General features: G+C 45.0%; 2 protein-coding genes across 5 annotated transcripts in view; one reads left to right on the top strand and one right to left on the bottom strand.

Annotated features, from left to right (window-relative positions):
* Positions 1 to 16,794, bottom strand: part of LOC138248214 (E3 ubiquitin-protein ligase TRIM69-like) — a 69,170-nt gene extending 52,376 nt beyond the window's left edge. Inside the window, exons 1-2 of one of the 3 annotated variants that reach the window (XM_069202155.1) lie at positions 16,591 to 16,753; positions 1,620 to 1,923 (exon numbers count right to left, since the gene is read on the bottom strand). In XM_069202155.1, the coding sequence (XP_069058256.1) occupies positions 1,620 to 1,923; positions 16,591 to 16,655 (369 nt within the window). In that variant the 5' untranslated portion in view covers positions 16,656 to 16,753. Of the gene's footprint in view, positions 1 to 1,619; positions 1,924 to 16,590 lie in introns of all 3 variants that reach the window. The other 2 variants (XM_069202154.1, XM_069202156.1) reach the window with 2 other exon arrangements.
* Positions 1 to 25,483, top strand: part of ZCCHC4 (zinc finger CCHC-type containing 4) — a 299,886-nt gene that overhangs the window by 153,990 nt on the left and 120,413 nt on the right. For both annotated transcript variants that reach the window (XM_069202157.1, XM_069202158.1), the window contains 2 exons: positions 20,490 to 20,562; positions 25,270 to 25,420. In XM_069202157.1, the coding sequence (XP_069058258.1) occupies positions 20,490 to 20,562; positions 25,270 to 25,420 (224 nt within the window). The remainder of the gene's footprint in view (positions 1 to 20,489; positions 20,563 to 25,269; positions 25,421 to 25,483) is intronic.

Raw genomic sequence — 25,483 nt, 5'->3', positions numbered from 1 at the left:
TTAACAAGAAGGAGGACTGCTGACATGAAGCCCTGCAGTGAAGACGGAGACGACAACTGCTTTGGCCCCAGCCCTACCGGCCTGTCTCCCAACTTTGAGGAAAACTGCAACAGCGACGCATCCAACAGGGACCAGCGACCTCTGAAGCCTCAGAGGAGTGCCCTGCAACCAAGGACCAAGAAACTCCCGAAAACAGCGGCCCTGTTCAACAATCTGCAACTTTCTGCAACAAAGAAGCAACCGCCGAAAGCGTGAGACTTTCCACTCTGCACCCAACGCCCCCGGCTCGACCTGCGGAAAACAAACACCTCAGGGAGGACTCCCCGGCGACTGCGAGCCCGTGAGTAGCCAGCGTTGACCCCCCTGAGCCCCCACAGCGACGCCTGCAGAGGAAATCCAGAGGCTCCCCCTGACCGCGACTGCCTGTAACAAGGGACCCGACGCCTGGAACCAGCACTACACCCGCAGCCCCAGGACCTGAAGGAACCGAACTCCAGTGCAGGAGCGACCCCCAGGTGACCCTCTGCCTAGCCCAGGTGGTGGCTACCCCAAGGAGACCCCCCTGTGCCTGCCTGCATCGTTGAAGAGACCCCCGGGTCTCCCCATTGCTCTCTACACAAAACCTGACGCCTATTTGCACTCTGCACCCGGTCGCCCCTGTGCCGCTGAGGGTGTACTTTCTGTGCCTGCTTGTGTCCCCCCCCCCCTGTGCCCTACAAAACCCCCCTGGTCTGCCCTCCGAAGACGCGGGTACTTACCTGCTGGCAGACTGGAACCGGGGCACCCCTGTTTCCATTGAAGCCTATGTGTTTTGGGCACCTCTTTGACCTCTGCACCTGACCGGCCCTGAGCTGCTGGTGAGGTAACTTTGGGGTTGCCTTGAACCCCCAACAGTGGGCTACCTTGGATCCAACTTTGAACCCTGTAAGTGTTTTACTTACCTGTGAACTTAACAATTACTTACCTCCCCCAGGAACTGTTGATTTTTGCAGTGTCCACTTTTAAAATAGCTTATTGCCATTTGTGCCAAAACTGTATATGCTATTGTGATTATTCAGAGTTCCTAGAATACCTGAGTGAAATACCTTTCATTTGAAGTATTACTTGTAAATCTTGAACCTGTGGTTCTTAAATAAACTAAGAAAATATATTTTTCTATATAAAAACCTATTGGCCTGGAGTAAGTCTTTGAGTGTGTGTTCCTCATTTATTGCCTGTTTGTGTACAACAAATGCTTAACACTACCCTCTGATAAGCCTACTGCTCGACCACACTACCACAAAATAGAGCATTAGAATTATCTCTTTTTGCCACTATCTTACCTCTAAGGGGAACCCTTGGACTCTGTGCACACTATTTCTTACTTTGAAATAGTATATACAGAGCCAACTTCTTACACCCGGTTACTCCAAAACCTAAGGCATATACATCTTTATTGAAACCCGGGTTTTCTTTTTACATGGTGAGAGTAATATGCAATATATATATATATATATATATAGTAGTATGCAACGCATGATCCCATTTATGAGGAGAAAATTATCCTTGCTGCACTTGCATATCCTTAAACGGGTACACTTTATTTCTTTGGCATTCAGCTGGTCACATTTATAATGTACCTCTTGTTTTCCATCTAAGATCTCTGCTTTTCCCTGTAACTGTGTAGGTATTGCCACCGGGTCGTGTCCTAAGTGGTGTGCTCTGGGGTGGTCATGAAATACTTGACTTTGTGGTGTTTCTCGTCTACAGCCAGCGGCTCGGTCCTCATCTCCTTCAACTGTCTCACAAGATCCAAACTCATCACCAGTTCTGCCATTTTGACTTTCAGCATCCTCTATGGTAGTTGCCCATTTCTTCATGCCATTTTCCGAATTGTTGTGCTGGGTATTATCTGCCATCCCTACTACCTGTTTCTGACAAGTTCTGTTGAGAAAGAAATAGATTTCTGTTGTATACCAGTTAAAAAAACTTAGTGAACACAATGGAATCGTAAAGCAGAAAAACATTTAGCATAAAACTTCAATGCTAGAACATCATAGGCAGACAGTAATTTAATGCAACATAGAATAAGTTTTACTTAGAAATAAAGTTAATCTATATGTGTATATGTATGTATATATATATATATATATATATATATATGTTCGATGGCATGTGTAGCTGCAGATACACATGCTGTGCACATCCTGCCATCTGGTGTTGGGCTCGGAGTGTTACAAGTTGTTTTTCTTCGAAGAAGTCTTTTCCAGTCACGAGATCGAGGGACTCCTCCCATTTCGACACCATTGCCCATGGGCGTCGACTCAATCTAAGATGTTTTTTTTTCCGCCATCGGGTTCGGACGTGTTCCTTTTCGCTCCGTGTTTCGGGTCGGAAAGTTAGTTAGAATCTCGGAAAAATCGTCGGTATTGTTTGCGTTCAATATCGGGTTAGTTATAACAGATCGACACCGACTTTTGAAGATCTCCGGTGGCCCTTCTGGGTTTTTTCGATCCCCCCGTCGAGGCCTGGTCGGCCCGGCCACGTGTCTCTTCAAGGCTGATGGAACGGACCCCATTCCGCTTCTGCCCAAAATGCCATAACAAGTATCCATATACAGATCAGCATCTGGTCTGTAACTTGTGTGTCTCCAGAGCACAAGGAGGATACCTGTGAAGCCTGTCGAGCGTTTCGGTCGAGGAAGACATTAAGAGACCGAAGAGCAAGAAGACTGCAGATGGCGTCGGCGCCGACAGGACAAGGGCGTTTCCAGGAGGAAGAAGAAAGCTTCTCCATCCATGAATCGGACTCGGACGAGCTCGATCCCGAAGAAACGCCGAAAACCGTGAGTAAGACGTCGAAACATAAAACTCACGAGAAGACAACAAAAGCCCAGGGGACGCCACCGCTAACAGGCCATGGCTTAACCCGAAAAATAGGTGACCGATCATCGGCACCGAAAAAGGGCACGCTGGTGGCGAAGTCATCCGACTCCGGTCGAGATACCGCCACACAGCAATCTCAGGCTCGAGATAGTGGCTCCGAGCAGGTTCGGCACCGAGACAGCGGCACCGAAACGAGTCGGCACCGAGAGACCACGACGCCGAAAACAAAAAAGATTTTGTCAGAACCGAAAAAAGTAGCCGAAAAGGTTTCGATACAGAAACATCCGGCTTCGGAACCGAAATCAAGTTCCTACAAAGAGGAACAAGGATTATCCTCACAAATGAAAATACATAGATTTGGACAGGAATTAGAGACAATGGAGCCAGACTACACCCAAAGACGGCTCCACATCCAAAAAGAAACGGGAAAGATCAGCACTCTCCCTCCTATTAGGATGAAAAGCAAACTTGCCTTCCGGGAGAAAGACAAGCAGCCACAGGCAAAGGTGGCTAAACAAGTAACCCCGCCACCATCTCCACAATGCTCTCCGCAACCATCACCGGTAGCCACTCCACCTATGATGCAATCCCCGACCCACACAGGGATGAGTCAAGATGACCCTGACACATGGGACCTTTATGATGCACCAGTGTCAGATAATAGTCCTGACTGTTATCCAGCTATACCGTCGCCACCAGAAGATAGTACAGCCTACGCACAAGTGGTGTCGAGGGCAGTGGCATTTCATAATAAGCCTACATGCAGAGCCCATTGAAGACGACTTTCTATTTAATACACTGTCGTCCACACACAGCCAATACCAGAGTCTTCCCATGCTACCTGGGATGCTCAAACACTCCAAACAAGTGTTTCAGGAGCCTGTAAAAGGATGGGCCATTACTCCAAGAGTGGAGAAAAAATATAAACCGCCACCAACAGACCCCATGTACATCACACAACAGCTAACACCGGACTCAGTTGTAGTAGGGGCAGCGCGCAAAAGAGCAAACTCACATACTTCAGGAGATGCACCACCTCCAGATAAGGAAAGTCGCAAATTTGACGCAGCAGGCAAAAGGGTGGCGGCACAGGCAGCAAACCAGTGGCGTATTGCAAATTCACAAGCTTTGTTGGCCAGATACGATAGGGCTCATTGGGACGAAATGCAACATTTTATAGAACATTTGCCCAAGGAGTTCCACAAAAGAGCACAGCAAGTAGTTGAAGAAGGCCAGAGTATCTCCAACAATCAGATACGGTCAGCTATGGATGCTGCAGACACAGCTGCTAGAACTGTCAACACAGCAGTAACAATAAGGAGACATGCATGGCTGCGTACATCAGGATTTAAACCAGAAATACAGCAAGCTGTGCTCAATATGCCATTTAACGCACAGCAGTTGTTTGGGCCGTAGTTGGATACTGCTATCGAAAAACTTAAGAAGGACACTGACATGGCCAAAGCCATGGGAGCACTTTACTCCCCACAGAGCAGAGGCACATTTCGAAAAACACAGTTTCGAGGGGGGTTTCGAGGGCAAAGCACAGAACCCACGACCTCACAAACAAGGCCCACTTATCAGAGCCAATATCTGCATGGAAGTTTTCGGGGACAATATAGAGGGGGACAGTTCCAAAAAAATAGAGGAAAGTTCCAAAGTCCCAAAGCTCCTCAAAATAAGCAGTGACTTACAAGTCACACATCCCCAACACATAACACCTGTGGGGGGGAGACTAAGCAAGTTTTACAAACATTGGGAGGAAATAACAACAGATACTTGGGTACTGGCAATTATCCAGCATGGTTATTGCATAGAATTTCTCAAATTCCCTCCAAACGTCCCACCGAAAACACACAATATGTCAAAACAACATATAGATCTTCTAGGACTAGAAGTTCAGGCGTTGCTACAGAAAGAAGCAATAGAATTAGTATCAAACCAACAGAAAGGAACAGGAGTTTACTCTCTGTACTTTCTCATACCCAAAAAAGAGTCTGAGACCTATATTAGATCTCAGAACATTAAATACCTACATCAAATCAGATCACTTTCACATGGTGACATTACAAGACGTAATCCCACTGCTCAAACAACAAGACTACATGACAACACTAGACCTAAAGGATGCGTATTTCCATATACCGATACATCCTTCACACAGAAAGTACTTAAGGTTTGTATTCCAAGGGGTACACTACCAATTCAAGGTGTTGCCGTTCGGAATAACAACTGCGCCAAGAGTTTTTACAAAATGCCTAGTAGTCGTAGCTGCACATATCAGAAGGCAGCAAATACATGTGTTCCCGTACCTAGACGATTGGTTAATCAAAACAAACACGCTAGAACGGTGTTCACAACACACAAAGTATGTCATAGAAACCCTCCACAAACTAGGTTTCTCGATCAACTACACAAAGTCACACCTTCTGCCGTGTCAAACACAGCAATACTTAGGGGCGACAATCAACACAGCAAAAGGGATTGCCACGCCAAGCCCACAAAGGGTTCAGGCATTTCACCATTTAATACAGACCATGTATCCAAAACAAAAAATACAAGTCAAAACAGTGATGAAACTCCTAGGCATGATGTCCTCATGCATAGCCATTGTCCCAAACGCAAGGTTACACATGCGGCCCTTACAACAGTGCCTAGCATCACAATGGTCACAGACACAGGGTCAACTTATAGATCTGGTGTTGGTAGACCGCCAAACATACATCTCGCTTCAATGGTGGAACAGTATAAATTTAAACCAAGGGCGGCCTTTCCAAGACCCAGTGCCACAATATGTAATAACCACAGATGCCTCCATGATAGGGTGGGGAGCACACCTCAATCAACACAGCATCCAAGGACAATGGGACACTCAGCAAAAACAGTTTCACATAAATCACTTAGAACTATTGGCAGTATTTCTCGCGCTAAAAGCTTTTCAACCCATAATAAGCCACAAACACATTCTTGTCAAAACAGACAACATGACAACGATGTATTACCTAAACAAACAGGGAGGGACACACTCAACGCAGTTGTGTCTCCTAACACAGAAAATATGGCATTGGGCGATTCACAACCACATTCGCCTAATAGCACAATTTATTCCAGGAATTCAGAATCAGTTAGCAGACAATCTCTCTCGGGATCACCAACAGATCCAAGAATGGGAGATTCACCCCCAAATACTAAACATTTACTTCCAGAGTTGGGGAACACCACAAATAGATCTATTTGCAACAAAGGAAAACGCAAAATGCCAAAACTTCGCATCCAGGTACCCACAAGATCAGTCTGAGGGCAATGCGTTATGGATGAGTTGGTCAGGGATATTTGCTTACGCTTTTCCCCCTCTCCCACTCCTTCCATATCTAGTAAACAAGCCGAGTCAAAACAAACTCAAACTCATACTAATAGCACCAACATGGGCAAGGCAACCTTGGTACACAACACTACTAGACCTCTCAGTAGTGCCTCATGTCAAACTACCAAACATACCAGATCTGTTAACGCAACACAAACAATAGATCAGACACCCAAATCCAGCATCGCTGAATCTAGCAATCTGGCTCCTGAAGTCCTAGAGTTCGGACATTTAGACCTTACACAGGAATGTATGGAGGTCATAAAACAAGCTAGAAAACCTACCACTAGACATTGCTATGCAAATAAGTGGAAAAGATTTGTTTATTACTGCCATAATAATCAAATTCAACCCTTACACGCATCTGCCAAAGACATCGTAGGATACTTACTACATTTGCAAAAATCAAAGCTAGCTTTTTCTTCCATTAAAATACATCTTACAGCAATTTCAGCTTACCTGCAAATTACGCACTCAACTTCTCTATTTAGAATACCAGTCATAAAAGCATTTATGGAAGGTCTAAAGAGAATTATACCACCAAGAACACCACCAGTTCCTTCATGGAACCTCAACATTGTCTTAAAACGACTCATGGGTCCACCTTTTGAGCCCATGCACTCTTGTGAAATGCAATACTTAACATGGAAAGTTGCATTTTTGCTTGCCATCACATCTCTAAGAAGAGTAAGTGAGATTCAAGCATTTACCATACAAGAACCATTTATTCAGATACACAAGCATAAAGTAGTTCTACGAACAAATCCTAAATTTTTACCAAAAGTCATATCACCGTTCCACTTGAATCAAACAGTAGAATTACCAGTGTTCTTTCCACAGCCAGATTCTGTAGCTGAAAGAGCACTACATACATTAGACATCAAAAGAGCGTTAATGTACTACATTGACAGAACAAAACTTATTCGAAAAACAAAACAATTATTTATTGCCTTTCAAAAACCTCATACAGGAAATTCAATTTCTAAACAAGGCATTGCTAGATGGATAGTTAAGTGCATTCAAACCTGTTATCTTAAAGCAAAAAGAGAACTGCCTATTACACCAAAGGCACACTCAACCAGAAAGAAAGGTGCTACCATGGCCTTTCTAAGAAATATTCCATGACCGAAATATGTAAGGCAGCTACATGGTCTACGCCTCATACATTTACCAAACACTACTGCGTAGATGTGTTAACGGCACAACAAGCCACAGTAAGTCAAGCAGTACTACGAACATTGTTTCAAACAACTTCAACTCCTACAGGCTGAACCACCGCTTTTGGGGAGATAACTGCTTACTAGTCTATGCACAGCATGTGTATCTGCAGCTACACATGCCATCGAACGGAAAATGTCACTTACCCAGTGTACATCTGTTCGTGGCATTAGTCGCTGCAGATTCACATGCGCCCACCCGCCTCCCCGGGAGACTCTGCCGTTCAGAAGTTGATCTTGAACATTTGTAAATTCGTAAATGTGTAAATTTGTAAATACATAACTTTAAACTACATTAGGTACATACCTATTCACTCCATTGCATGGGCACTATTACTAGTATACACAACTCCTACCTCACCCTCTGCGGGGAAAACAATCTAAGATGGAGTCAACGCCCATGCGCAATGGAGTCGAAATGGGAGGAGTCCCTCGATTTCGTGACTCGAAAAGACTTCTTCGAAGCAAAACAACTTGTAACACTCCGAGCCCAACACCAGATGGCAGGATGTGCACAGCATGTGAATCTGCAGCGACTAATGCCACGAACAGATGTACACTGGGTAAGTGACATTTTCCATATATAGATATATACACATACATACACACCCACATATATACTTATAAAAATATGTATATCTATTACATAGAAATAAAGTTCATATATTATTTAACTTACTGCCCCTACAGAAGCCACCCATAATATAGCATTAATGCCTACCCCATCCACTGGAATATATCTGCAGAGGAAAATGTATCGATTTGAATTCAGCTAGTATAATCATCACTGCTCTGAATTGTGCTTTTACTTGTTTTGCTTCTGAAAAGATGTTTCAGCTTTTTGAATGTGACCCATTTTATATGAAAATATCAGGGAAGCAAGTGAACAGGTTTGTTGTGTTTTGAGACTCTCACTATTGAGTGTGCGCCTTTAAAACAATCTCTCCTAGCTGAGGTACTTCTTTTTTAGCACTGCCGGCTCTGGCCTGGCTTTAAGGTGGACGCCGGTGCTTTCTGGACTTGTTTTAGGTAGAAAGGTTCGAGGTGGTCGTTTTATGTAGTTTAGCACCTTTGCTGTACTGGCTGGTAAAGGGAATGGTTTGGGTGTAGATAACACTGACGTTATGACAGCCTTAGCTTGGTCATGATTGATGGTGGTGTCTCTTCCATCCACTAGGGGCACAGACCTACTCCTGTCTGAACCTGCTGCAAGACTCCTAGACTTGCACTTTACCACCTCCTTCGAGGCATTAAGAGGGCTATCTCTGGGCTATTGTTGATGATGTCCACTATTTCAGCAGTAGGGCTCCAGCATGGAACCACAGATGGTTCCCTACAGAAGCCCTGCACAGTAGGTATGCAAGGCAGCTGACACACTTAGCAACTGTGCTAAGTATTTAGACAGTCGTGAGTGCTGCTCTATTGTGGAAAAGGAACTAAATAGTGATAATCCTACATTGCACAACAAAGGCTCTTGTGGGTCTCCCAGTATTGAACTTTGTCTCAAAACTCTTATAATCGTTTGCTAAACCACTATGCATACACCACATTGCTCTCCTTTTAATGTACTATGTAGCAGGGGAGAGAAAGAGAGGGATGGATTCATGATGGATGGATAGATAAGTTCTCAACTATAAAGCAGGCTTTATTGCAGGATATATTATTGACAGGCACGGCCTGTCCTTGAGAACAGAGGAGCCAGCCCCCCCCCCATCTTTTGCCTCTCATGGAGAGTGTCTGTCAGGCTGAACAAAGGTTAGCCTGACCGACACTCTTCATGTTCAGGTCAGGCAGCCAGGAGCAGACATGCGTGATTTGCGCAGACTCCTGGCTGCCTGAGCTGAACTTTGCTGGGCTGTGGAAGTCACAGCTCCTATGGGCATGACCTCCTAAGCTCAGCAAAGGTGCCTCGAGGCCCTCCCCTGGGTGACGAGGAAAGCGTCACCCATTGACTTCGACCTGGGCTGTTAAGTTTAAGCCCTGAAGCGCCCAGGGCGAGTGTCAATCAGTGATACTTCGTCACAGGGTGGGGTGGGGTCAGAAGTCTCACTGACCCCATCCCACTCTGTGACGAGGCTGGGACTGCTGCTTTCCCTCATTGGCTGACCTAAGTTCAGCCGATGAGGGAAGGCAGCAGTCCCAACCCTCCTGGGACCTCCGAGGCTAAAGGTAAGTGTGTGTGTGTGATCTTTTCAAATGAATGTTTGGTGCGTGCTTGCATGCATGTTTGAATGTTATGAGTGTTGTTAATCGATGTACATGCGTGCATGTGTGTGTGAAAGAATGAGTGTGTGTGTGATCTTTTAAAATGAATGTTTGGTGCGCGCGTGCATGTTTGACTATTATGAGTGTTGTTATTGGATGTGCGTGCGTGTGTGTGTGCTTCCCGCCTGCCCCCATCCCTCCTAAAGCTGCCAGCAGCCACTGATTATTGACCTGAGGCCCTCTTGTTTTACTGTGCAATGAGAGCTGTTAAAGGTACAGACGTGTTCTTGGATATGAGATGCACAAACAGCCTGTTAACTCTGGATAAGAACTATTGATTTTTTTGAAACATATTCTTAATAATAAATAAACATTTGTCATAAAACTGAGGGCTACTATCTCAGAGGAAAAACAGATTGAGACTTTGCCTGGTCACTGCCTGTGTACCCATGCGGTTCACCTGCATATAGGCAGACACTCCAGCTATTTGAAATTATTCTCTGATTAGGGAAATCCGAGTAGTGCTGATTGGCACTTGTATATTCTGGTACACACTGGCCAGAAGCTGTGCATTGGCTTTCTCCCTACTGCCCCCGATTGTGGCTATAACTGTGAGCAGCCCTCCAGCTCAGTAAACCCTTCTTGTGAGGATCCTTTATTGCAGAACGGTATCCAGAGTGTGTAGCCTGAGTGCTGCTCACTTCCTTCTGACTGGCTCTAAACCATGGCCCTGCTGAAGCTCTGCTTCTCTGTCCTGCTGCTTCCCGAGCACATAAGCCACAAGTCACCTCAAGGAGTCCTGCACCAACAAAACGTAAAAAAAGCCAAAGTTTACTGTTATCCTTACCAAAAGATGGAAGCAAGCTGCAGAGAAGTAGACCTTATTGGATCTCAGTGTTCGCAAACATCTGCTGAGTCACAATTAAGAGAGAGCAGCTGCCTGTTGGGCTTTTTAGTTTATGCAGGGTCATCCCCAATCTTTTTGCCTCCTGCCTCCTATTATTTCTGACCTGTTTCTGTTGGCTTTTCAACTTGAGCACTTTAACACTGCTAACCAGTGCTAAAGTGCATATGCTCTCTGTGGAAAGTGTATGGCTGATTGGTTTATCCATGATTGGCATATTTGATTTACTAGTAAGTCCCTAGTATGGTGCACTAGAGGTGCCCAGGGCCTGTAAATCAAATGCTACTAGTGGGCCTGCAGCACTGGTTGTGCCACCCACATAAGTAGCCCTGTAATCATGTCTCAGACCTGCCACTGCAGTGTCTGTGTGTGCAGTTTTTAACTGTAAATTCGACTTGGCAAGTGTACCCACTTGCCAGGCCTAAACCTTCCCTTTTCCTACATGTAAGGCACCCCTAAGGTAGGCCCTAGCTAGCCCCAAGGGCAGGGTGCAGTATGTGGTTAAGGAAGGACATATAGAGGGTCATTCTGACCCTAGCGGGTGGCGGGAGCCGCCCGCCTGGCGGGAACCGCCAAATGGCCGCTCCGCGGTCAGAAGACCGCGGATGCCATTCTGGCTTTCCCGCTGGGCCGGCGGGCGACCGCCAAAAGAGCGCCCGCCGGCCCAGCGGGAAAGGCCCTGCAACAAGGAAGCCGGCTCCGAATGGAGCCGGCGGAGTTGCAGGGGTGCGACGGGTGCAGTTGCACCCGTCGCGATTTTCACTGTCTGCTAAGCAGACAGTGAAAATCTTTATGAGGCCCTGTTAGGGGGCCCCTGCACTGCCCATGCCAGTGGCATGGGCAGTGCAGGGGCCCCCAGGGGCCCCACGACACCAGTTCCCGCCATCCTGTTCCTGGCGGTAAAAAACGCCAGAAACATGATGGCGGGAAGGGGGTCGGAATCTCCATGGCGGCGCTGCTTGCAGTGCCGCCATGGAGATTCAGCCCATGCAGGGGAAATCCGGCGGGAAACCGCCGGATCCCCTTTTCTGACCACGGCTTTACCGCCGCGGTCAGAATGGGCTGGGAAGCGTGCTTCCGTGGTCCCCGGCCCTGGCGGTCTTGGACCCCCAGGGTCGGAATGACCCCCATAGTAATGTGTTTTATATGTCCTGACAGTGAAATATTGCTAAATTTGTTTTTCATTGTTGAAAGTCCTGTCCCTCTCATAGGTTAACATGGGGGCTACCTTTAAATCTGATTTAAGTGTAGATTCCCTTTAGGAGCGGATGGAAATGTAGATTTTGGGGTCTCTGAGCTCACAATTTAAAAATACATCTTTTAGTAGAGTTGATTTTAAGATTGTGTGTTTGAAAACGCCACTTTTAGAACGTGAGGATTTTCTTGCTTATACCATTTCTGTGACTCTGCCTGTTTGTGGATTCCATGTCTGGGTCAGTTTGACAGTTGGGCTGATTGCACCACACGCTGGACAGTGACACAAAGGGAGCTGGGGTGTAGTCTGCATTTCCTGATGAGCCATCTGTGCTAGGAGGAGCGGTCATTCACACCTGAAAGGGTTGTGTCTGCCCTCACACAATGCAGTCTCCAACCCCCTGGTGAGTGTCTGGGGCCTGGCCTGGCAAGGCAGGATTTCACAATCAAGAGAGACTTTGCTTTGAAGTAGGCCTACTTCAAAGGAGAAAATGGGTATAAGAAGGGCACCCAAAACCACAGACTTTAGAACACTTCTGGAAACCAAGAGGAACCTCTGCCTGGAGAAGAGCTGAAGAGCTGAGGATGAAGAGCTGCCCTGCCTGTGACTGTGCTTTGTACAGCTATCCTGCAGTTGCTGCTTCTGCCAGAGTAAGAGAGCAAAGACTAGACTTTGTGTGCCTTCCATCTTGTGAAGATCTCCAAGGGCTTGATTTTTTAGCTTGCCTCCTGTTGTTTGAGGTCTCAGGGACAGCAAAGACTTCTCTCTGCCAGCACTTGGAGTCTCTGGAGAGACTCCTATCCTGCCAAGTGGTGCTCATCCAGTTCCTGGGACTCTGAAAGCAGAAGCTGGCAGCCTAAGAGGAAGAAATCCACGCACATAACGCTGTGCGGGGAAAAGATCGACTCTACCCCGATCTGCAGCTGGAAAATCGATGGGCTGCCGGCTTCACGGCTGAAAATTGACACTCGCCTGTAACGCGACCGAAGAATCGACGCATGGAGCTGGAGAAACAACGCGCAGCATCGCTGGCGGAGGCTGGTGAGATCGCAGCCCGCGCTGCATGGGTTTTGGATCATCGTGCGGCTGGATTTCCCACGCAAGTACCGCTGGGCATGTAAAAGCAATGCAAGGCCTGCCCGGACCCGAGAGTGCTGCGGAGAGTAGAAACCCGACGAAAGGAGAAACGACGCAAGGTCTCGCTCGTGAGTGAAATCGACGCATCGCAAGCCCTTTTTGACGCACACTCGCCCGTGCAAGGTTATTATTGATGCACCCAAGGTACATTTTCACGCTAACTGTGTTAGTGTGTGTTTAAAGTGACATGAAGACTCTTTTCGCATTTTTAGTGATAACTTGACTTCTGTATTGTGGATTTTTGTCGTTTTGGTCTTGCTTTGTTTACATAAATATTCTCTATTTTTCAAAACCTGTGTTGTGTCATTTTGTAGTGTGTTCATTAAGTTACTGTGTGTGTTGGTACAAATACTTTACACCTAGCACTTTGAAGTTAAGCCTGCCTGCTCGTGCCAGGCTACCAAGTGGTGGTAAGCAGGTAGCAGGGGTTAGCTGAGGGTGATTCTCTTTTACCATGACTAGAGTGAGGGTCCTTGCTTGGACAGGGGGTAACCTGATTGCCAACCAAAGACTCAATTTTTAACACTGCCCATGACTCAGCATGGTGTGCACATCCCTCTTTACACCAACATGTATTATTGCTCATATCCATTTCTTTGTTGGTCCTTTGACCTTGGTGAGCATGGCTGTCGAGCATCCAGTTAACTGTCCATACCATTGAAACTTTATGGTTTTCTCCCAGGTGCTCTGGGGCAGTTGCTCCTGTGTGGCACCTGAGGTCAGCATAGCACTGCTGTAGCCGCACATATTGCCTAGAAGGTACCTGTGCTGCTGTTATTGCTGTTGTATTTTCTGGTTGTTGCCTTAGTCCAGTGTTTGTAAACATTTAGGTTTGCAAACATTTTTAAAGTAACATATTGTGCCATTTTTACAGTGCTACATTTAATTTAGTAAGTTACCATATCTGTAGAGTATTGCAAATAAGACATTTGTGACCCTGGATACAGTTTCCATAGTGAATTCCATTGCTTTTTAGTTTTTTCTGCTTGCATGTTGTTCTACCTACATTTTGAGGTTTGCGATCATTAGTGCTTCACAAACATTAGAGCATTACCAGCACTAAAGCAACAGAGTCTTAGCACAGTGGAATAATTATGTTTTCCATGTGCTTTGACTGTGTTCGTCGTGAAGTCACAGTCACTTCCTCTTTTACCATTATTGCTGTACATTATACATATTTACATATGTATCAATTGATATTCATTGTTGTATAATGACAACTAGATATTGGTACTTTATTGTTACCTGGATTACTTACTGCACTGGGCATAACTTGACCCCACACCACCTGTTGAGTTAAGCCTTAGACTGTTCCATGTCTAGTAAGAGAGCCAAGGACACTTAAGTAACCCCCCACTTTTCTGTTGAGACTGTGTACCACAAGTGCCGATTGGTGGGACCCTGAGCTTCCTCTTAATTAAATCGGTATGTGCCCCTTGTAATTGTCTCCTACTGGAAACAAAGCTGGACCACATGTGTAGTGTTTTTACCTGCACAGCAACTCACAGTGCTTCTGTAGCAAAAACTCAAAAGTAAATATTACTATTCTAGCAGGGTACCATGCTCTTCAACTCTTTGTACAACATATTAGCTTGCCTTGCCTCTTTGTGCAACAGAAAATGGCTAGAACGTTGATCCCAACACAAGGTTCAGTATTGCATTTAATGTAACTCCTGTGCTCTGGTGTCAGGGACTATTAATATGGTATTTACCATTAGTTTCATCCCTTTTTTTGTTGAGGGATCATCAAACAAGTTTTAATTATAGCGTGGTCTATTCAAGACTTTAACCTAGTCGCCTTTACCTGTATTATGCTGGTGACCACCATTATTGGACCAGTGCATTTTAGATCTGTTGTGTGGCTTAGTTTTGTGAATTGTCAGTTGTCATTTTATAAATTTTGTCTGGTGGCCCCTTTGGGTATGTCTCTTGGTGCTAAACAAGCATTAATGATGACGATTTCTTGCTGAAGAATATGGGAATTCATATGTCCCATGTGGTGTTTGCGTTAACCCACCCACTCGCAAATCCAATGCTCCCCTACACATCTCCACAGTACTTTTCCATGACTGACAGCTGTTTGCTACCATTCCTAAATCCTGCCTTCTCACCCAAAAAAAAATGGAAAAGCTGTAGTCTCCCTAGCCCAGAATCTGTGTAGCCACTTGTCTGTCAGCATACGATTGAGTTGAGAGAGTATATTTTTTGCTCCAGAGACATGTACATTTTAGTCAGATCTCCAACACTATGGGCAGTGACCTATAAAGAAAACAGTTTTCAGCTGTTTCAAATGGATTTAGAATAAAATCTAGTTATTTTTACTGACTCAAACAAAAGGCAATACCTTTTCTGAAATCTGTTGAGACATAACGTTTATCTTGTGAGATTAGAAGGATGTATTATTGAAATGACTATTGGCCTTGTTTAGAGTTTGATGGATAGGTTACTCTGTCACAAACATGATGGATATCCCATCCTCTTTATTGCAGTTGCATTATATACAGAACCACTGGAATTATGCGATTCTGCGGTCATGGAAATTTCCACATAATTATTGATTAGCTGCATTTGTTGTGTAAGCCATCATCTTCTGCATAATGTGCATATTTAAATTAAAAAAATGTTTCTAGTTTAAGCGGATTAAACTTTACTGAAAAGGCAGTAACGCATGTTGCCACTCAATGGAAAGCCCTTTGTAAATATAAACTAAACACTTTTAAGTTACTTTTTACTGTGTTTCGGTTTTAATCTGAAACTAATGAGGTGAAACCTTTGTCCAGGCAATGGTAATGTGCACAAATGACAAAATAATTAAATGTGTTGTATTATGCCGCATAATTTGTGTGTTGTTGCCTGCATAATTTAGTTAATTCTGCTGCATAATTATGCAGCACCCCCTGCCACATAATTCCAGTGTCCCTAATTATATCCTATGGTCTTTGTAAGTAGGCAGACTGGATATCTGTCACGTTTGTGACAAAGTACTCGTCTGCCAACTTCTAAATCATTCCCTGTGTTTTCACTTCTTAAACTGAGTTGCCTGAGTTCTCCTCGTCCCTTCTCACAATACCTTAGTTAACCTGTCTTCCCGTGCTGAATATATTAACTAAGACATGTATTTACCACCTCACTGGTGCTATGACCTGTTGGAAACAGTGCCCGCTATTGGACGATCTGCTTGTCTCCAGCTACGTTTGCGCTATACAAATACCACTGTAGACATACATGTACTCCATGCTGTGAAAATACACCATTCGTCGCCAGAAAAAACGCACAGAAAGAGAGAGAAAGAAGTTTGAAATAACAATACTGTTATGTTACTAACGTGCTGCTAAAGAATTTATCTCGTCCATATGGTGCCAGAACACCAGAATAGGGCGTCTGGCACTGTTAACGTGAACATTTGAGGACTACATGCGTTTAACCATGTTTGCGATCCTGTTCATTTACGACATGTCCCAGTTCGTAAGCATATCAGTCACAAAATCGCACGATGCAACAAATGTTAGCGTTTCAAGCCTTGCCCCCCTCCAGCGCTGAACACACAGCGCTTGAGTGCTCGGCTTGTCTCTGGCTTGGCTTGCAAAAGACTGCCCTTGCGAAGCTGCCTTTACATTTCTCATCTGGTCTGCATAGCTTCCAGATGGAAATCACAGGTTCAAACGCCGCCATTGCACATTTGACACAGCAAGTCGGGGACTTACCGGTCTCCGGGCGCCTCTGTGCACGCTGTGGCCGGGAACACCCGGGAGGTGAACGGCAGAGACATCTGTCAAACCAGCCTGAAGAACAAGTCTGAGCAGACGCGGGCCGAGGCTGCTGCGCACAGGCTCATCGTGTGAGGACAGGTATCCCAAACCAGTCATTCCTTTAAACATTAGAAAGCCAATCATTGTAGCTTTTGTGAGGCGTGCAGCACATGAACACACATGCTCAGAAAACATCCACTTAAGCGCCCATTGTAACAAATACGCTCCATACACTCAGACTGACGGACATACTGGCGCGCATAAACCGGCAAAAACATGAAGGCTCCAACGCAGTCAGACTTTTACTCACTTCAAACCTTTGTCTCAAAGGTGCACAGGTTTGAAGTGCAACAGGAAAGCACAGGGTTGAAAGCAGGGGAGCACAGATTTGAAGTGCAACAAGGGAGAGCCGAAGTTAAGCCAGAGTCCAGTATCCTGCAGGCAGGCCTTTACGTGGGATGAAAAGGATGGAGTGGTCTTTAAAATGGACCTGGCCAAATAAACGTAACCAGAAATACTTTGCAAAAGGCATGACCTATATAGTTAAGGGTGTGGCTTAAAACATGTAAACTAACATCCTCTGCTTTATACAGCTTGCCACCTGAACAGTATTTGGGTACCACTATACATTTCGCACAACAAAAAATATAAGTCTAAAAACATACGCTTTTGTCTTTGCCAGTGCTTGTTAGCAGTGTCAGATAAATGAGTACACATTTGATTTTGTTGTTTCATTTCTGAAAATACGAGTGTGGAAGAAATAATGGTCTTCAGAGTGGCTTATTATCTCCTGCACTCCACTCATACTGCTTTCTTCTGAAGTTTCTCTCTGTTAGACACTTAAGCCATTCCCCCCCCCTAATTTTCTCTCATAATAGTTCTGAAATCCTCCGTTTGCACTGCTTACATGTTTCTCTTCAGTGTCTTTCCGCTCTTTCCTTACCACTTACTTGCTTACATATCCTTACTTCATTATCCCCCTACACACCTCACCCACTCAGCTGTAAGCACTGTATTTTTAGATTTCACCTGCATGGTGTGCACTTGCATGTTGTTCTGCATGTCGTCTGCTTTTACTTCCTGCTGCTTTTGCCATCCATACAGTCTCTGGTGCTTGGACCAAGTACACCTTTCGGTCACTGGCTGCTGGCCAATGCCCATCCATTGACTACTTCACTCTACAGGCACTTTTTTTATTTACCAAACGAGCACGCCATCTGCACTCCCGTGCTCCTCCCACTCTCGAATTTGAGACATGCACCGCATGCTTCCTTTCCCCTCTCGACCCCTCCCGCTGATCGTTTTTAATTTTTTTTATTTTTTTTTTACTTTGTTTCCACTTTTATACAGCGCAAACAAGACCCAAAGGTATTGTACCGCTTTACATGATCACCAGCTGCATTACAGATGGGCATGGCACACCAGAGCCAGTGGGGAGAGGTCAGGGCTCCCAGTTCTTCATTGGTATTTCAGTCACACTCCGACCCATTCCCCTTTCTTCTTGTGTACCTCCTTTGTATTCCATTGCTGGGCTACATACTGTATTTTGCCCATTTTGCCTTCTCAACCAGCTTCCCGCTCTGCTGGAGTGCCTCGAGGCCCACGGAGAGCATTTAATTGTTTCATAGGTGCTTTGCCTTCCCAGCCATTTCTGTGGGCACAGGTTGTTCATGTGCCTGCAGCGCAGCCAGGGCGCTCACTGTAACCCAACATTGTCCGAGCCCCCCAACTGATCAACTCCAGCGGCCCATGCAGTTTATGGGCAGTGGAGGACCGGAACATAGATATCCAAAAACAGGAAATTTGTGGGGCGAGGTAAAGTTTTCAATGAGAGCCGAGGTTTCGGTGGACGCTGTATAAAGAACTGGGAAATAAAGTTCATATGCCCTGAAACTCCATCAATCAAGATGCTCCTGAAAACCACACAACAGGGCTGAAGTATTTTGTGTCTAGTGCTACGTTGGGATTTGTAGTTTTTGCCTGCACAGTGGAAGGCCCTTTGCAAAGCTGGACTGGTCACCTTTCTTTTGCTTATTACTATACATAGGCATTAAACTGGTTATTCTGGGGTTTGTACTCTATGAATGCATGCCCTCTCTACTCTTCCCTATCAACTTGCTTTTTTGCACAGCTCCCACCCACTCCTGTGTCCTTGTTGCCCAAGCGAGCTGACTTTTCCACAGGCTTCACAAGGCACTACCTGTTGCTCTCCTGCTGGTAGAGCAGGGCAACACTAACTACCAGCGGCTCTCCAGGAGCAACCACGGCCCGAGCTTCCAGGTTTGCCTCCTTCCTGTCTCTCATCATCATTTAGATCTGAGTCTGTTCTGGGAGCTCAGAGGCTCCTCAATACTCATCACTCCGCCACCCCCTCGCAAGAAATGCTGATTGCGGCACTGATGGCTTCACAAGTCAAATATATTTTTAGTAAAATAAAGTCACCCAAAGGCCATGTTTAGACTTTCCCCTGACTGGCTGTCATCTGAGACAGCTTGGTTTCCCCCCGCTTCCCCTACTCATTTTCCACACACACCGCCATGTTGGGTGTCTGGTTGGCTTGCATATGGAGGCATGACTTGACAAGTTATGGCAGTGGTCTCTCATCCTTAGCTACATGTCTGGCCCTTTGGAGGATGCATAAATGTTTTCAGATGTACACTCTCTTCCTTCAAACCTCTTCTCAAGCTATTGTAAGGTATTGTTTTGTTCACATCTGTTTGCCCCTGTCTAAATAAATAGCGCAAGCCGACATGCTTTTTAACAAATGAGGATGTGGTGTTTCAGCCAGAGCTGGCAATTTTGGACCTGGGGAACCAGGTTCAAGACTTGCAAGAACATAACATGTTGTGATCCTGGGTAAATTACTGAGACATGTATGCCTTAAAGTAAAGAAAATAATAGCACTATAACGCGGTCAATGTTGACCGGCAGCATTGTCTCCGGCTCGTAATCGAGCTGGCGGCAATGCTGCTGCCCGCAGGGTGCACCAGAACTTAGTTTCTTCCCTGTACCCATTGTTTAATCAAGCACCTGTGTTCTCTTGGCTGATTCGATTATAGACCCATTGTCTGATCACGCCACAATCTGTTTGAATCATATCAGCCACTGGATGTCCAAGAACTGCCTAAGATTGAATTCCAGCTAAACTGAGGTTCTTCTAGTAGGCAATTGTAATTCTTTTTGGTCTCCAGATTGGTAGCTGTCATATTTAAGAGATCTACCCATCCCTGTCCTTAAGGTTAAAAACCTAGGGATTGTGTTTGATAGCAAACTGTCATTTGACAAACAGATAAACACAGTGACCTCCTCATCTTTCTTAACCATGAAGATCATAAGAAAGGTGTTACCTTTAATTCCTGTTGACTGAAGGAAACTAGTGGTTACTGCTCTCATCCTTTCTAAATTGCACTATTTTAATGCCCTCTATATTAGCATGAACAAGAAGCTTGTGACCAAAATACAGGTCTTTACAGAATGCTGCAGCATGCATGCTGAAGAGGGTCCCTAAGCATAAATCCACCTCCCATGCGCTTGTCCAACTTCATTGGCTCCCAGTACACAAACACATTAATTTCAAGGCCTTGTGTATTGCTTTCAGAGCCCTACATTGTATAGGTCTGGATTACTTAAAGAAAAGGTTTATCTGGTATGTTCCATCTAGACCCTTGCGATCCTCTGCTTGTCTGTTTCGTCATCCCAAATATCTGAAGAGCTAATTGGGGTGGAAGAAGTTTCAAATATTTGATGAACTACATATGGTGAAATGCATTAAGGATTTGTGGGCAATATGTAAAATGTAGAAATACAAATGTAAAGTTGGAAATAATATCAAACCAAAATTTGCTTTTTTTCAGATATTCACAGTTTTACACAGATGAAGAATTCTGTCATTACAATATGTTCAATCATCATTTTTTTGGTGGGGAGGTAAGGATAAACGTTTATTTATAGTTTGATTGTAAAATAATTTGTCTCTGCAGTTTTGCTGTCAAAGAATTTTACTGTAACTAATAAGTTATAATGTGAGAGCTAGGGGAAGAAATAGCATAACAAAACCATGGTGTTCTCATCACTCTTCAATATCAGAAAATTGGAGTTTGTTTTCAATGTAAATATGTAACGTATACGTCTATGTCTATGTCCTACCACTGAGATCGTTATCGTCTTGGACTGGTGGTCGGCAGGACAGGATAAGCCATTGAGATGGTGGTCGAAGTACAACGTGACCTCTGACTCCCTCTGTAATTTCTTTGCTGTGGGTTGTAGTGCTCTGTAAACAATGTCCTCTCTCCTCTTTGAGCTGGACCAGTTTTTCTCTGTGATACCTGCCCTCCCCCGTCCATAGCTGTTTGCCCTTCTTGACCCTCTTCCCAGATACTCCTCAGTGCCTAGAACCCCATGGGTAGATAGTTGCACTTTCACTACTTGACTGTGTGTACCATGTGATTTCCAGGTACACTCTTGTAGGTGACTTCCTGGCCTGGTCATGAGAACGGCAGCCATTTCTTATGCATGCTCAGTAGGAATGGGTCACCCTTTAGGGTGGTGTACAGAAGGAAAACACAACCAAGGAAGCCCTCTGTGAGGGTTTTGATTTACTGATTACTGTGTGGTAATATCCCTTGGGCTAGCAGTGGGTCTGCACCCATTATTATTGTTAAATATTTTGCTCATCTTAGTAGTTGTTCAAAAAAAGTGTTTAAAGTGGCGACTTTAAGATCTTTTCCCCAGACTGTGTTGGGTGTATTAGCTATGACATACCTCCTCTGTAGGGCTGTAGGTTTTTTCTTTGCTACCTGGCCTCTTGCAAGGCACACATTGTTCCTTAGACCCCACTCACCAATGGCCTGTACACTGAAAGAAAGCCCTTTATAGTAAGCCCCAGAGATACCCAAGGCCTCCTTCACAGCACTTGTAGAAAGTAAGGTGGTTTAATGCTTTCTCTCCTTCACCCTATCAATAACAATAAAATACTGAGGCAGTGTATATGGGAAAGCGTTCAAGCAAATATTCGTTCCTCCACATGATATGGGGATAACCCAAGGTGAGTGTTGTGAGAAATCATCCTTTTAGCCCTGTTCACTTCAGTTTTTTTCTGACTGATACTGGTAGTAACTGACTGACTGTGCCCTGGGCTCTGCTAACCAGTCCAGGGCCAGTGCTCGGAATAAAAAGGTATATGGTAAAAAGGTATAATTACAATTGCCAATGACAGACCCCTGTAAGTCCCTAGTATATAATAAGGCAAGGAGGATTCAAACTACAGCTAAGACCCTGGTATATATTAGGGCAGGGAGGGTTTAGAGACCCAGTAGATTTTGTGCACTGGAAGGTGCACTGCTGTGTTGCCTGCTGTCACTTTTAAAGGCTGCCCTGCTTTGCAGACTGTCTTTAAAAGTAAAATATATGCAAATTCAACTTGGGAATTACAGGTACTTCCAAAGTAGAATCTACCTTGTTTTTTACATTTAAGTTACTCTTACGGTCTCCCCTAGGTGCCCCAGGGGTGGGGTGTCATGTAACTACAAGCAGGGACAGTATAAAAGATGTTTTATATGCCCTGGAGAGGGAAAAACTTTCCATTTCGGTTTTCCCCATTGTAGATACTTAGCTCTGTGGGCCAGCACCAGAATGTTTTTATCACGTATAAGTATTGCTAGGCAAGAGCTAGAAATTCATTCAAGGACTCAAAAGATTGGTAATGATAATTGCAACAACTTGCCACTGAATTTATCATAACTTATACAGAAGAGAAGTTAAAGGACTTTCATTTCTGTGAGCCAAAATTCAGCCTTCTATCAGCCTTGCCCGATTGGTCATCCTTAACAGGCTTGGCCAAGCTGCTTTGATGAGTTCATAAGTGTCCTGAATTGAGCAGAGGTTATGTGATGGAGGCCAGAAAGGGGGATGGGTAAATGAAACTGGGCTTCAAAGAGAACCGGACAAAAAGGAATGCCAGCCAGGCCTACCCACTCCTCCTGTAGCCCACACCCACATGTGTAGCCCAAAGTCTCCTTCCCTTTATTGTTTCATATACTTCGAAAAGAGTACCGTGTTGGATGCACTTCTGCAGAGTGCTTTCTGATCAAACTTCTGCAACACAGGGATTTCAAGGACCCTGCATTATAAAACGTGCCAAGTGACAGGCCCAGGAGCGACCTGTTTTCAGTTTACTATGTCATGCGCATGTTAGTTGGGGATGAGGGATGTCCACAGCTTCTCTTTAGCAGACATTGCTTTCATAGAGGGAGAACAGGCCAGTTTAATTTATGTCATATCTCTTTCTCTCCCCCCACCATTTTATCTTCAATCTGTTCATGGTCTAGGCCTCAGCTCTGGCCCAGTGCTTAATTGGTGGTAGGGGTGGGCAGAATTATTCACTTTTGGGGACCATGGCGTATGTTTTATCATAAGTCTTTGACCCTAAGCAAACGAAGTGGTGTGAATATGAGGAAGAAGCAGGAAGAGAAAGATAGGAAAACAATGACAAAAGGGGAAAGCAGTGACGATAATGAACCAGCAAAAGTGCAGTGAAGAGACGGCAAGTGTAGACTAATGGAAGAAAGAGGAATGAGATAAATCAAGACAATGCTGCCAGAAATATCGCCATTCAACGGTGCTGACAGTTTGCCCCAGAGAAAAGCTTTGGTCCCTTGCACTGATCTGGCTCGTGATGTTGCTGCTAGCTCGCTCTCCTGTGTTAACTGGATATAGTTATTGCATGCCTGATGACATCTTGTGGAATTCCTTCTTGACTTTCTCAAATATCAGTCTGTTTGTGAAGATATCATTTTTGGATAGTGCCCGAGACCACCGCCTACTTGTCTGCAGTTAATGGTGATTTTGCAGCCATGCTCATGACAGTGTTATGGAGTGAAGGCATTAGTATAGTTTATGGATAGACGATCGGCTCCTCTGAAAAAAGGAAGAACCTGGATCTTAAGTAAAAAAACACCTGAGCCCTAACACCCCACACACACTTTCCGTACAGAATTGCTATGTTTTTGAAGAAAATGACACCTTGATCTGCGGAAGCGTGCTTTCCCCTACCTACCATGGCTGAAAAGAACTCTTCCCTCACGTAGGTTTTTTGAATGAAAGATGCTAACTTGTCATACCTTGCAATGAGTTAGTACAAGACAAGTCTTCTTTGACGCTCCCTAACTCCAAGGGCCGCCATTGTCGTTAGAGTTCCCTGCCCAGACGTTGTTGAAAATACAGGAGACATCGCCTCTCACGCAGTTTTCTTTTAATGCTTAATTCGCCCAGTAACAACATACCGTTGTATCGTCCACTCCTCTGTTCCTTCCCTCAGCTTCTTTCATTGACCTCACTAATGCCACTACCATTTCACCCATCTATGCCCCCGCTGAATTCAGACACTCGTTTACCCCTCGTCGCCCATGTTCTCTCATTAGTGTCGGAAGGTTCCTACGTAAACGGGCGTCAGTTTTAGTGCCAGGTGTGTTAGTCGACGCATTTCTCTTCTCTCACACAGAATGTTATTTTTCGACTTCATTTAGCTGTTCATCCATGCTTGCCACCTTCGTCCAGCCACCGTTCCTCACACTCTATTCACACACATTCACCAATTAATACACAAACATACTCACTCCTACTAAAGCCAACATCTTTGTTTTGCCAGTGATTGGCGCTTTTAGCCAGCCTGTCGAAAACAGCACGTTCATGTAACGTTTGCATGGACCAAAAAACATATATTTAAGCGGATTTTAATTTGGTACACATGCCCACTAAATCGCATTTAACAGGTGCTCGATGATGCGGAAGGTGCTGCAGCCACACCTAGTAGTGTGAGACCTGGCAGAAAGTGCTAGAAAATCCACTCGTTATAATTAACTTTAGAACGGAATTACGCAACGGCTTCTTAGCGGTGTGTATTTTGGACTTTTAATATGGTTTAAAAACAGAATATCAAGTACAGAGTAAGGCGTAAAAAACACCAGCTCGCTTCTAATCAACGCATTCTAGTTTCCGTTTTAATAATCGTGAAATCTCATGTTTGGTGAAGAGATCGCCACCGAATATTTGTCACTTCTCGCGGAAACGTGTTAATGCGAATCACTTTGAGATGGCCGTGCTCCTGCGTTCAATGGCGCCCCTTTCTGAGATTTAAATGATAATGTTGTTTCACTTGTTTATCCATCATTCATACTAAGAGAAATGGGGATTTGTAGGTCACACGCTGGGCTTTTTGGAAATGCAAAACTAGAACCGAAAAAACAGGCTCTAATTTGTCACCGAATGGCAAAAAAAAGTTGTATTATTATTGTACCAGGATATCCGTGGAATAACCAGTGTATGAGGTTACCACAAGCCAACACTAGACTGTTAACATTCTGAAGTCCACGGGAAATGCCAGCACTGTCATAACCAAAGCCCACGCAGCCCCCGCGGAGGGGGGGGGGGGGGGGCGCCAGGGTGTTGGAGGTAGCAGTCCACCCACCCTCCCCCCCCCCTACTCAGCAGAGTGCCCGGCCCTGAGAGCTCCTGAGTAAGCCCGGAGGGGCCCCTCCATGTACTTTGTAATGGGGGTGGGTCTCCACTGACTACTGTTGTCATTATAAAATGCACATGAAGAATAACACTTCTAAACCGAGTTCCCCTCTCTTGCAGGAAGCTCGTGAGATCTGCAGAAACTTCTTACAGCTGGACAATGGAGAAGGAGTGATCATGGTGACAGACCCACCATTTGGCGGCCTGGTTGAACCATTGGCTCACAGTTTCAAAAAGTTGGTTGCCATGTGGAGGCTGGAACCAGACGAAGGTGCGTTGGTTTTATCCCATTACTGAGTGCCCCAACACTAGAGAAACACTTTTCAGTACATCT

The sequence above is a fragment of the Pleurodeles waltl genome, chromosome 1_2 (genome assembly GCF_031143425.1).
Source record: "Pleurodeles waltl isolate 20211129_DDA chromosome 1_2, aPleWal1.hap1.20221129, whole genome shotgun sequence".
Taxonomy (NCBI): Eukaryota; Metazoa; Chordata; class Amphibia; order Caudata; family Salamandridae; genus Pleurodeles; species Pleurodeles waltl.
This window is presented reverse-complemented; position numbering and strand designations above follow the sequence as displayed.